This window comes from Mangifera indica, chromosome 8, assembly GCF_011075055.1.
Source record: "Mangifera indica cultivar Alphonso chromosome 8, CATAS_Mindica_2.1, whole genome shotgun sequence".
Taxonomy (NCBI): Eukaryota; Viridiplantae; Streptophyta; class Magnoliopsida; order Sapindales; family Anacardiaceae; genus Mangifera; species Mangifera indica.
Genome location: NC_058144.1, coordinates 8472251 through 8486283, shown reverse-complemented (window position 1 = coordinate 8486283; position 14033 = coordinate 8472251). Strand labels below are relative to the sequence as shown.

The 14033-nt window shown below is 33.9% G+C and overlaps 1 protein-coding gene and 1 long non-coding RNA gene across 5 annotated transcripts; one reads left to right on the top strand and one right to left on the bottom strand.

The window, feature by feature from the left end:
* The first annotated feature begins 193 nt into the window (after nucleotides 1-193).
* Nucleotides 194-3931, top strand: LOC123223231. The gene is made up of 2 exons (XR_006503773.1): nucleotides 194-702; nucleotides 3393-3931. It is a non-coding gene; the product is annotated as an uncharacterized LOC123223231 (long non-coding RNA).
* LOC123223228 (alpha-mannosidase At3g26720-like) lies at nucleotides 3238-12629 on the bottom strand. 4 transcript variants are annotated; one of them, XM_044646352.1, is made up of 29 exons: nucleotides 12258-12627; nucleotides 12065-12148; nucleotides 11884-11972; nucleotides 11431-11605; nucleotides 11073-11192; nucleotides 10857-10940; nucleotides 10706-10777; nucleotides 10208-10321; nucleotides 9656-9756; nucleotides 9484-9577; nucleotides 9206-9373; nucleotides 9021-9110; nucleotides 8518-8583; nucleotides 8362-8418; nucleotides 7350-7569; nucleotides 7108-7241; nucleotides 6790-6858; nucleotides 6573-6632; nucleotides 6385-6450; nucleotides 5991-6038; nucleotides 5771-5890; nucleotides 5309-5374; nucleotides 5022-5134; nucleotides 4868-4952; nucleotides 4587-4697; nucleotides 4418-4513; nucleotides 4214-4261; nucleotides 3697-3765; nucleotides 3238-3607 (listed from the first exon to the last, which is right to left on the bottom strand). In XM_044646352.1, the coding sequence occupies exons 1-29, from the start codon at nucleotides 12453-12455 to the stop codon at nucleotides 3389-3391; spliced, it is 3036 nt and encodes a 1011-aa protein (XP_044502287.1). In that variant the 5' UTR covers nucleotides 12456-12627; the 3' UTR covers nucleotides 3238-3388. The 4 variants fall into 4 exon arrangements, with proteins under 4 accessions (XP_044502287.1, XP_044502288.1, XP_044502286.1 ...); XM_044646353.1 differs by having other exon boundaries at nucleotides 6385-6435; XM_044646351.1 differs by having other exon boundaries at nucleotides 6385-6456; nucleotides 12258-12626.
* Nucleotides 12630-14033: the final 1404 nt, after the last annotated feature.

The window sequence follows — 14033 nt, the reverse complement described above, 5'->3', positions numbered from 1 at the left end:
AAAATAGACTAAACATTAGATAGATATTTAAGTTTTTGAAATTTTATAAATATGTATTTGTCTTTATACAAAACCTTGGGTGGGAATAGTGCTTTATCCAATTATAAATATGATATATAATTCACTAAAATTATCCAAACTATTACACAACACTGTAAGACTGTTAAAATGGGCCAACTGCCTGCCCCAGCAGTGTAGCTAAACCGCCTTTAAAGCTCAGAATGAGATGTTTGGATATAAAACTTTCTCTGTCCCACTGCAAGATAATATTGTCCTGAAAGTGCAGAACAGAGCAGCTCAAAAACCCTAAAAATCCATAATCCTCGACAGCCAAAAATGGACGATAGTTTCAGAATTCGAGTTGACAAAATCTTCGGCTCTCTTTCTTCATCTCCGAATCTGAATTCCCTTTGGTCCCTCACTGATGACGAAATTGAAAAGAATGAGTGGAACCGGGAGAAGGAATAACCCGAACCCGAACCGAAGTCATTTTTCGCTAACGTTCGAGAGAAGAACAAAACGGAGCGGTTCGGTGAAGATCTTGAGAAGGACCTGTTAGATTTGGATGATGGTTTAGACGACGAAGCAGAGGCACGTGATTCACAAGGTTCATCGAGCCGGTCTGCTAAGGCAGATGAATATAACGATGAAGAGTGGGAGATAAAGTGTAATATTGGTTTGGATTGTACGCTTGATTACGAGGTATTTGTCTCTCTCTTTCACTATATGAAAATGTTGTCGTTTATTTTTATTTTTGATTGATACCGAAGCATTGAAGCTAGAGTTATTGAAAAATGATTGTGATGCATTACTTCATTTCTATAAAGTAGATATATCTTCTGGATGCTATTCATTGATTACTATATTTGAATTATAAGGCCGTCTTTCAAGTGTTTCTTGAGCTAAATTCTGATAATAAGCGTCGGTGGCTTGACCTACATTAGATAGGAAGTTGCTTTATGCTCAATGGAAATGAATTCGAAACTGGATTGTTGTATTTTTATTGAGGATGTATTGGACGGATAAGTTGCTAGCAAACTTATGAATGAGATATTTTTCTATTTCAAATGCTTTGGAGAGGATAGACGGTCCTATGCTAGGCTTTAATATTTATGAGAAAATTTCCAATTAGCTTCAGAGTTTTTTTTTACTCTGTTGGTTGTGAAAACTGAAAAGCTTTTTGTTATATTTTGGTTGTATTTCTTCTCGACCTACTTGTTAAGTCAGGATTGATCTATTAGAATTTCATGTTGTGGAGGTTGACAAGCTATATTGCTATTTGAACTATTAGAATAACGAGTTTGTCACCCAACTTTAATTGTATACTATATTATGGTGTCATCTGCATATATTCTTTTCTCGTTATTGAATGTGCAAACCAAAATATGTGATTATATTTGGATTTGAGAGATGACTATACGAATTTTATGAGGTTTTCTTGTAATTTTTATCCCTTTCTCATCTTTGTAGAAAAAATTTTTCACTTTTTTCTATCTCTATCTCTTCTAAAAAATAATAGAATGTTTATTACGTATCAAAATATATTTGTAATAATTCAAAAATTTTTAAAGATAATTCAATATGTAAGGATTTAAATAATATGTAGGGGACTAGACGAGTCGGAGACATATATATCTTCATCTTTAACTAGGGGAATTTTAACTATCTTTATTCTTGTCTTTATGTGACGATCTTCTCTCTATTTGGAGAAAGCCAAGTCGATAACCTAGTTTACCCAAGGTTTAAGTCATTTCTAAACACATACGTGTAAGGTTTTAAAAACTCAAACACTTATCTTTAAACTTCTGTTAAAATTGTCGTTAATTATAAGAGTAAAACCATTATTTTAATAATAATATTAAAAATATATATAATTTTAGCTCACCCACTCTCAAGTTTGAAAAGTTAACATTGCACCCCTATGGTTTGTTTCCCTTCTCCAGCCAACACCATTTTGCCCAACGACTGGCTCTTTCCACTGATTTTCCAAATTTGACTGCTCTAAAGACATTATTTATGGCCAATGTGCAACAAATCGAAGAAGGAAAGCTAATAGATCTCATGGTTCTTCAATTCGTGGTTGAGCATCGCCTAAGTTGTCATGAATTGCCCAAACAAAAACGAACTTAGTCCGACAAAACTGCTCTGGTAAGAAGGTCAATAGTCGGAGAAGAAAATTGTGAGAAAACCAATCAACTACAAAAATGAATTCTAGTTTAAATTACGACATATAAACTAGACTTAATAAATAAAATTAAGTTTTAGGTTAAGATTGATATAAATACATTTTTTTGATGAATAGTCTTTTTTCGAATCGAATTCAGAAATACGAACTTCTTCTGTCCGAATGAATCCCTACTAATTGATCTTAAATAAAAATGAAAGTGAGAGTGAGTGTTTGAGTGATATGAGAAGTGTGTGTAATAAAAGTGAGTGAGGAGGGTTTATATAGATGAGAGAAAGGGTAATTTTGATATTTTAGAAAAAAGTTATGAAATAAAGAAATATCAAAATGCCCTTACAATGTATAATATCAAAAAAACCCATATTTATTTAAAATTACATTTAACCCTTCATATTTGTCTAACATTGCATTTAACTTCTATATTACGACATATAAATTAGACTTAACAAATAAAATTAAGTTTTAGGCTAAGATTGGTATAAATACCTTTTTTCGATAAATAGTCTTTTTTCGAATCGAATTCAGAAATACGAACTTTTTCTGGTCGAATAAATCCCTACTAATTGATCTTGAATAAAAATGAAAGTGAGAGTGAGTGTTTGAGTGATATGAGAAGTGTGTGTAATAAAAGTGAGTGAGGAACGTTTATATGGATAAGTGAAAGAGTAATTTTGATATTTTAGAAAAAGTTGTGAAATAAAGAAATATCAAAATGCCCTTATAATGTTTAATATCAAAATGCCTCCCTAATTTTAATAAAATTTCATTTAACCCCTCATAGTGAGTAAGAAGGGTTTATATAAATGAGGAGAAGTGTAATTTTGACATTTTAGAAAAACTCATAGACATTTTTGCTTAAGAATAATGAATTTGGACATTTTTGCTTGAAAATAGTGATTTTGGGCATTTTTACTTAGTGAAAGGGTATTTTGGCCATTTTTTATAATTTCCCATATTTTAATTACATTAAATAATTACCATTCCATTAATTTTGCTTCTTGCTACTATATAACACCTAGTGAAATTATTATGCAAGTGTTAGTGCTCAGCTGTAAAATATAACCGACATGTCGGAATTCATTCCTACTTAATGATTTCAGCCTTAAAGTACAACAATTTATTTAACCATAACTACAAAAACACAAACAAGAGAGAAGTTTTCAATATATCTCAGTCAGCTCATCTCTATCATGCTCTTCTCTTTCAGGAACCAAACATTTTGATGTAATCAAAGTCAATAAGATAAGTTCTGATTTCCATTGGGGCAAGTTCCACTACCAGCTTTGAAGGATCAACAGGTCCTCCTCTCACGACCTTCCCTTCTGCTTCTGCAGAGCGATCTACTTTCCAGGCTAACCTTCTCTTCTCCATGGCGGATCTTTCTTGATTGGCAGACAGGTTCATCTCTGTCAGTTTACTTATCTGAAAAGAACATTGGAGTGGAATCAAAATTACGACATGTTTAATCAATTAATAGATTGTTTTCAAAATCTACTAGTTAATGCTCTTACCTTCTTGTCCGGAAATAGCTTCTTTAACTCCACACTAGTCATTACTGAGTAGTCTTTGTCCTCTCCAGTCTGCAGACATTTATCATCTCAGATGCACAAATATGTAAAAAGATTTCCACAGAATGATGTTATGTAGGATTCAAATTTTAAGCTTCCCACCAAAGTCATAATCTCATATTGTTTGATTTTGAAGAATCAATGCACTGATCCACCACCAGGATCACCAATTCTAACACACAATCAATTGGAAGTTGAAGTGTGTAGCACAGTTCATGGAAAATGAAAACAATGGAAAAAGTTATCTGAAGGCTCAGAGCAAGAGAAAATGAAATGACTAGAGGATTCAGTGTATTACTGGAAAAAAAAAAAAGTGCCATCAGAATGAAAATTCTATCATAAGGATTTTCCCACCAAATTTATGCTTCAAAATACTACAAATTGGTTCAGATACACATGAAAAAAGTACAAGGTACAATGCTTTTATAACCATTAGGTAGATAGAGATGGAGTTAAAGACCTCATATAGGTGAGCCAACCGAAGGAGAACTTTTCCATTGTCAAGTTCCTGCAATAATCGGAAATGGAAAAAAAATTCAACTAGACCTATTAAGAGAAAAAGGTAAATGAAGTGACATATTATCAGTTAATTGCATCATAATATTCTTCCCATTGATTATCAGGAGCAATTCTAGTTGTTGTGTGCAAGGCATTTATCACTTACCTGGAGTGTTATTATAGCAACATTATTGGGTAAACTGTAGGATGGATCAATTCCTGAAAAAGTTGCTACATGTGAATTCATCCAATTTTCTCCTTCCTGCAAAATTTATACGATCACTTAAACATTTAAGCCTTGAAGGCTTGAATCAAGATTCAAGTTTTTACCTCACCTGTTCTGCAAAGGCTAAGAGAAGGGGAGAATATATCTCTTGCCCAGCTGTGCGACGCCACTTGGCACCTTCTCCTAATTGGTCGATTTTGAGATAAAATTTACCTTGAACCTGAAAAATAACTATACAATAAGAGGAAATTGCTGCTACATCCTACTATGCAAAAAGAAAATCAGAAGGATATTATGGACACAAACTGTCTCAAAAACATTGAGTCGTTAGCAATAGAGACCTTGTTCAACAATCATGCTTGAGAAGATGAATTGGAAAGATATACTTACAGTTAAGCCTTCACATTCATTTTGGACACAAACAGTCTCATTTAATACCTCACCAACACCTCTTTTGTCATCATAAATCAACCTCCTATAAAGCAAAAAGATATTAGAGGTCATGACAGAATGAGCAATTTTCCCTAAGGCAAATATAACAGACCTGTGGAGCATCAGTTCAATTTGACCATCCACTAAACTGGATCCTCCCACCGAGCGATCCACTAACACAGATAATTCTGTGGTGTCATCTTGCATGTAAATTCCAAGATTGACCTAAAAGGCAAAGAGAATGCTTCAGTTAAGAGGCTTCCACCATCAGGAAAAACTCTTATATGAACCAGATTTGGATTACACAAAGCTAAGACCGTCCACAAGTTGTCGGAGAATGGCTAGAATATTGGTAGAAGAGAATATTAATCATGAAACTTTTTACAAGAAATGACATACTGGGTAATAATTTCCAGCAATTGGTTCAGTCACTTCTAGGTCCCAGTCTGTCCTGAAATCTCGAATCTGCCAATCATTTAAGACATGAACACAAACACATATAATACAGTAAGTGAATTTGCTAAATGACAAAAATTCATAAACTCCTATTTGAAGTCTGCATTTTAGAGAAACACAAACACCTGTATGAGAGAAAGACATTCACATAAATAATAATACCTTGACATACCCTTAAGTTTGCACAAAATATACAATTTGACTCACACTTCAGTTCTTTAAGGACATGATAATATTTCGCATCTATAACATACAACTTTATTGACCCCAACCGAATAAGGAAGGTTAGTAGGAAATGATAACATGGAAGTTAAAAACCAAAGATTAATAATATCAGAACAAAAACAACACAAACCCTGATTCTCACTCAAATATTCTAATGTCAGGCAATATGCATCAATTTACCCTTTTAATGAAGTCACGCCCACTAGAATCTGTGTAGAATGTTTTGTTGGTCTTCATGCTTGTGGTTATTTGAGTTATGACTTCCTTCCCAATCCCATCATCTACTGGTATAGACCCAACCTAATGTCATGTAGTAAGAGGTCAAGGAAATAAATTGATAGATAATTTCTCAACTAGATAATAGTGAGAAGAGTATAATTAAAAAGGGAAGACTCCATACTGTGAACTCAACTTCAGCATGCTCCTTTTCTTTGTATACCCTGGTAATCTGTGAATGTATGCACATTATATTACTGAAATTATGATGAATAAATCACTTGGCGGAAAAAAAGAAAATCGAAATCCTCATTGTTCATATATATTGTGGCTAAATATGAGGTTGGACCAGAAAATAGAACAAAACTTAGTCAAAATATGACACAATTATAGGATCTCATTTCTTTCTATAGAGCAACAATCTGAGCAATTAAATTTGATCAAATCCCCTAGCACCATTATCAGGCAAAGTTGAGAGCCAAGATAGTCAAAAGTTTATTAGTCAAAGTAAAAAAGAGGTCTGAGCTTTTGATACAGAAGTAGCTGCATGAAATATAGCCTTTTGAATAATTAATCACCTGTGATATCCAAGGACTAAGCTTTTGATGCAGTTCATCCAACAAAGGACCCCGCACAACAGTTAAATGAACCTGAAGATAAGTTTCCATTCTTCAAAACTCAGTACTCCATAAGTGATAAAGTAATAGTGTCAGCTCTTCAAACATCAATACAAAGCTTTAATCAAACACTAAACAAAAAAGGGTACCTGGTTTTCCCATTTTATAGGAGACGAACCATTTGGACGGAAAACATATGCACCGGATGCCTGCAACAAATATTTCGATGTTTCATAAGACCACTGCAGAATATTTTTCTTCCAACTCAATACTACTCTTAAATTTAATGACCAACACTATAAAACTGCAGTAGGAATAAAAAAGCTAAAAGCTATCAAAGCATTCCAATATAAAGATCTGACTTGCCTGAGGATCTTTATCAGTTCCACTATATCCAGAATAATAACTGTATGACTGTTCAACAGTTTCTGTCACCTTCATTATTGATCAAATGTGAATATAAATGATATCATTAAAGAATCATCAAATTAAAAATAATAACATCATATTAAGAGATTACAGCAAAGAGAGAAGAGTGCGCCAAAAAGAAGTTCTCCAAACATGATTTTAAAGTATCAAATATAATTTTTTTACTGGGTCAAAAGACATACCAAGGAAAATAAGTAATATTACCTGTATCTAACAAAAGATCACAAAAATTGATGCATCAAGACAATAGCATACCAGATTTCTGTTGTTAACATAATGAGTGACTTTCCCTCCAGAATAAAGTAGCTTTAAATTTCCTTGCCCAATTTCTATGTTATTACTCATACTTCCTTTTGGTGAGTAAACTGTTGAAATGGTTGAACCACGATCTTCGTATGAAAAAATGTAAAGAAAAAACAATAGAAAATTGTCAGTAACTTGAACTCTTTGCCATATGTTAATCTTTACCAAAGATGGTTCAACAGAATAACAATAACCTGTCTGTTTTGCAATTGAGACAACATAAGTGCTGAAACCAAGAGGTGGTACAGATGCTGAAAATGCAAGCCAATATTTAAGTGTTTCACTGGGGCTTTTACCCAGATATGCTTTAACATAGAGATTTCTTATGCCCAACGTCACATTTGAAAGAGGTAGGAGCTGAGAGTCAATTGTTCTCCCACCAGCATCCTTAACAGTAACTTTTTGAGTGGAGACCTGTAACAAGTTAAAGAACTTCAGTAATCCACAAATAACCAATGATTTGTAGCTCTTCTCTCTGACTTCAGTGACTGTTATTGATACAAACCCTAGGAGAACTACACTTCAAAAGCTAGCTATCGAGATGGGAGAGCTCAAGGCCATATAAATCCCATACTAATTGTCCATACTTTCCAATGTAAGGTCCAAGTCTCATACCTTGCACTTGGGATCTTAACATACTACCACGCTCCGCAGCCCCAGCGCCCAGGCGGGTTGGCTGTGCGCTAGCTCCGTGCTAGCCCTGAGAGAACACTGCAATGCCGGCATCACCACCCGTGCTGCATAATTGCAACTGAGAGACATGGTGATAGCTCTGATACCAAATGATACGAACCTTAAGAGAGCCACACCTCAAAAACTAGCTATTGAGATGGGAGAGCACAAGGCCATATAAATCTCACACTGGTCGCCCATACTTTCTAATGTGGGATCCAAGTCTCATACCTTGCACTTGGGATCCTAACAGCTATCCACTGTCATGTAACTTTTTGTCATCCTAAGTAGCCCAAACCATTGACCTCTTGGTTGAGATAAAACATTTTTCACCACTAAGCTAACTTTAAAATGCATCCAAAATCTAGCATAAGGTAAGCCATTATATCAGCATAATACAGTTCCATTAATTTGAATAACTAACAAAATTAATCACATTTTGCAGAGGTAGAGTTGGGAAACTTCAATCGAATATAACAGAGGCCAAGAATTGCATTACTTAAGACCAAGAGACATCAAGAAGGACGAACTTACAGGAATTCGTACTACTTCCTCTCTCTTCCATCCTAAAGGATTGTAGATGACAACAACCTGCAACAGAAAAAAGAAAGAGAAATGATCAAAAGATGATAAAGAACCCATTCAAAACCAGAAAAAACTTAATAAAGGAAGATTAACAAATAATCATACCAAGCTTTTGCCATCAGTGAAGGCTGCTTCAGTTGGAGGACAGTAACTTATATTAAGAAGAGGACACTAACAAAAAATTCCACATAACAGAATTCAGTTAAATCCATACTACAATATTTGCCACAAAAATCTAAACAATAAATATTACCTAATGCAAGACTCAGACAACAAGATGTTGCTACAGATATAGTATAAGATATTTCAGGACTTAAAATTCTTGTCTAGTCATCAAACATAGTCTCCGCGTAGGTCTCCAAGTTTATACCATTTTATAAAATTATCTTAATGCCAATTTCGCTCATCTGCTGATTCAAGTGTATGAGAAAATTTATAATATGTTATACCAAATACCAATAAAAAATAATAGGAGTTAAATGTTTACGTTAAAAGCTAATATGTAACATGATCATATTAACACAAATCTATCAAGACAAGTCATTTTGAGATGCTACAATAAAGCCCAGGAAATATCCTAGAGAAACAGCCCCCTGACTTATCTATACCTGCTGAAAGTTTGTGACTGGATCCCCATGTCCGGTACTTGATCTTGACTCTGCCAAGAAAGCAAGTGAAGAGGCAACCAATTGCTCAGCCTGACGATTAATGTAAGCCAGACTATTAGATTATCACATTAATATAATAATTCCATAACTAGAACAATATACATGAGATATTAACTCATATGCACCTCAATGTAGCCTATTGAGAGTCGTAAAGCATAATCAGCAGCAACATGCTGCCTTTCTGTACCACTAACTGCATCATGATGTTGAGCAATTGCCAAAGCATCCGCCAATGCATCAGTGTTTGACCCTGAACCACCCCTGCCTTTAAGGAATTCTAATTGCCTTGCCGCCTAATTTTAGGAAAAAAAAAAAAAGACAAAAAAAGGTGTGAGCACCCATTGAACCCTTTAAGAGGAAAAAAAACAATCTGCAGAGATATAGAAAAGGCCCAAGATCTTACAACATAGTAACCACTCAGCATTCTGACATAGCCTTTGAAGGATGGCCTGCTGGTGAAGTAACCTGTCCAATATGCATTCGCACGATCTGCATACCTGAAATTGGCATTTCATTCTTTTTGGTCGAGGTTTTGGCAAAAATAATACACGAAGAAATCACAATATCAAACTGACGGAAAGAAATCTTCAGTTTTGATCGGCCATTCTTCATTTGCAGCATATTTTGCATCAGTGTAGATGGATGGAGTTGAATATAGAGCATTTACACGCCCATCCTGAGAGTTTTCACAAGAACAAAATTTAGAAAGTAGGTTATCAATCAGATCTCTAAAACAGTGAAGAAAATATGAGCTGTTACAAAAACATAAAAGGAATATTTATGTAAATAAATCAGTACACCTAAAAGATTAAGTTGAAAGACAAGAGCCCACCAATAGAATATAAGCTCTAACACACCCTACCTCATGATTGCCCATGGAGCTAACATTATTAGACCCACTAATGTAATCAGAATCACAAATAAAACTCCTTTTAACCTAATTAATGTGATAGGAGGATTTGAACACAAGACTAGATTAACCCAGCTCTGAAGCCATGTTGAACAACCCTTGAACTAAAAGCTTAAGATAACAGGTAAGAAATCGGAATAGTATTTAAGCTCTAACATTTATTACAGTTATCCTACTAAAACATTCATAGCCAAGAAGGGTTATAACAGTTGAATACCTTATTAACATAATGAATGAATTTGTCCATCTGTCTGAACCATGAATTTGCATATTGATAGCGAAAATCTGTCCCCATCAGCCACATAACATGATTTGTCCTGGTCACGTTGGCCTTAAAATTTATAGAAATAAATAGATAAATATAGAAACACAAGTAGTTAATGTAATAAGCACGATTAACTAACAGGGTCAATAATTTCAGGCTGCAAAAAGAATTAGTTACACTATTCCCAAAACAATAAAAGTAGATTAAATAAGTTGTACAACTCGACTATCCAGACTTATAGCAGGTCCAAACAATATAACTGCAGGATTACTTGCACCATTGAAGATCAATGACAAGACTCAAAAGATTATCTCAAATTACAGGGTAAATTGATTCCTCAAGAACCTCTAATCTGCCATTATTTGTTACCGGATAACTTAAAATGCAGCAGAACAAAAATTAACATGTAGAGTATTGGCCTCAATATATGATTAGATTTTCAAATATTACCTGGGCTAAAGCAGCAGCAACAAAGTCATTGACTCGTTCTTGAACATTATAGTCAAATAGAAGAATATCATCCTTCAATAGAAAAATCTCATGTGAATAGGATTCCTAGAGCAGAAAATAATGAGTATCATATGCATCTTTTGCAAATCACCTGAATAGGAGGGGATACATCATTAATTTCGAATGTGAAACCATCAGGAGGGTCATAATGCCTAGGAAATATACCAGTAAATATCTGCATAAATTTAAACAAAGCAAGAAGTCAGTTGTACATCTCTAATATTAGAAAGGTGACTCTATCCGATAAAATAAGCCATAAACAAGAAAACAGAACACTCTCCAATTAAACATATATTATGATCCTTACTTGTGAAGATGAACCAAGTGATTTAGAGCCCCTCCATACAACCTCAAGAGTCTTCTCCTTTAACCGCTTGGCTCTGTCTTGGTAATCAATTCGGGCAAAAAAGAGAGAATCAAATCCTAACTGCAACAAAGATTTAGATCATAACTTCTGGAGTTTATAGACTGATAAGATTTTATCACACAAACAACGTAACCAAAAAAATAATAAGTCTTCAATAAAAACATTAGCATCCTAACTTATATGGCAAAATAGTTTTTCAAGATATTTCACTATTGAATACATAAAAGAAAGATTTACTAAATATGCAAAGAATAATCGAAAAAACATCAATAGAACAACAAATTTCAGCAAAAGGTACCTCTGCACCAAGCAAGTAAGCTTGAACAGCAGAATGTCCAAAAGGGTCAATCTGCCAGCCAACTCTTGGAAGCTTCCCAAACTCATCTTTGATAAATTGATGCCCCAGAGTAGTCTGATCAATTAAGTCAATGTAATGTGGGGTTGCCTCATCATGCATAGACATACCTCCATTTCTATAGAAACAAATCTCATAGCAATCAATCAGCCATAGAACAAAAAATTATCACCAACAAATTGCTAACCAACAAACACGATATGCAGGTTGTAAATCTATAAGCAAGAATGTAATACATGAGGAATTTGAACACAAGACTTGTGACCAGATAACGTGTTAAGTAACAAGTAATTGTAGTGGAAAATTGCTAACAATCAAATTTAAGCTATTACTTACATGGGATTTTAATTATAGACGAGTAAAAATAAAAATGCAAGTAGTAGTAGTGAAACATACATGAACTCTAGTTGACGCGAGTCCACAAGCCCTTTGACTTTAATTTTCATGGCCTCGCTTTGCTGTCTCCACCACCTTTGGAAAAATGCCTTGAGAATCAATTCAAAATCACCAATTAGTCACATGCAATGCGTAACGATCTCAAATTTAGAAACAATATCGAGAAAATCTACATACATACCATTTCAACATAGATATACTTGCGATTCGTGTCCTCAAACAAAGATGAAATAACAGAATCCAAAACGTTCTGCACACACGCCCCCTGTTGGAATTTTCCAAACAAATAAACAACAATCAATTAATAGATCAACGTTAACGAAGACTAAATTTAAAAAAAAAAAAAATAGCAGACGAGGATGAAACATAATTACTCGAATTGAATTGTTAGCCCCAACGTAGTACTGATCAACGGTCTTCAACCACCCAACATCATCATGCGAGTGAGGGACCAAGTGAACGTTAATCATACCGGGGACGATTCTCCCCGAAGTGTTGTAAGCTATGTACTCCGATTTGGTGCAGGCAATGTCCGCCAAAAGGATCACGAACAACGTTATCATGAGCGACATCGTTTTTGTCACGGAACAAAAGTAAAGGCCCAAGCTCCTGATGCTGTTTGTTCTAGCTTGAAGTTGAAACTGGAATCATCGGGAATGGAGTTGTAGACTAGTAGATGATGAGTTTTTACAAGTTGACACATACATAAGCGAGTGAAAGTCTGGTGTGAGTTTAAAAAGTCTCACTCGCGTGTAATTTGTGAAAGAGCCGATAGCCGTGTGTCCGAAGAGAAGAGGCGTGCACTCCCAGACTGGGTCACGAAAATGATGTTATCGCTGTTGTTGATAAGGCATGTGTCCAATTATCTATTTTTGTTTCTTATCAAGTAATTTACTGGAGTATGCTATGTTGCTAATCTAGAGATATAATTTATAGTTTTAATTTTTTTTCTTCATATTATTCAAAGTTAGGACATAGATACAAACTACCAAATTAAAAAATGTGACAGGATTATACTAATATCATATTTACATGCTTTAACTAGAACAATAATATAAATATGATTAGAGATGACAATAGGATGGGTGAGAGGTCAATTACTTTAATTTATATTTTTGTTCTTGTCTTGTTGTTGATATAGGGATAACGGAAAATTCTCGTTTGATTTTCATAAGAAAATTTTCTTTTTTTATCCTTTTCTCATTTTTGTAGAAATTTTTTTTCACATTTTTCTGTCTCTATCTCTTCTAAAAAATAATAGAATGTTTATTAGGTAATAAGATATATTTATAATAATTCAAAATTTTTTAAAGATAATTCAATATGTAAGGGAGTAGACGAGTCGGAAACATATATATCCTCATCTTTAACTAGGGGAATTTTAACTATCTCTATTCCTATCTCTATATGACAATCTTCTCTCTATTTGGAGAAAGTCAGGTCGATAACCCAGTTTCATTCACCGAATTGTCCTATGTACATATGATATATAATTCACTAAAATTATAAAAGCCAAAGGACTATTTTCCACCCAAGGTTTAAGTCATTTCTAAACACATATGTATAAGGTTTTAAAAATTCAAACGTTCATATTTAAACTTCTGTTAAAATTATCGTTAAATATAAGAGTAAAATCATTATTTTAACAATAATATTTAAAAAATATATAATTTTAGCTCACCCACTCTCAAAGTTTGAAAAGTTAACATTTCACCCCCATAGGTTGTTTCTCTTCTCTAGTCAACACTATTTTGCCCAACAATTAGCTTTTTCTACTCATCTTTCAGATCTGGCTACTCTAAAGACATCATTTATAGCCAATATGCAACAAATAGAAGAAGAAAGGCTAATAGATCTCATGGTTCTTCAATTCGTGGTTGAGCGTCGCCTAAGTTGTCATGAATTGGCTAGACAAAAACGAACTTAATCCGACAAAACTGCTCCGATGAGAAGGTCAACAACAAGAGAAGAAAATTGTGGAAAGACCAATCAATTGCAAAAATGAATTCTGGTTGTTGGACAAAAAAGAAAAAACCCTAGAAGGAAAAGTGAAAATTTCAAAACTTTATTTTCAAAAAAAATTGTTAGTTTTTCAAACCAATGAAAAAAAATAATTTTATTTATTTTAATATTACTAATAAAATAATAAT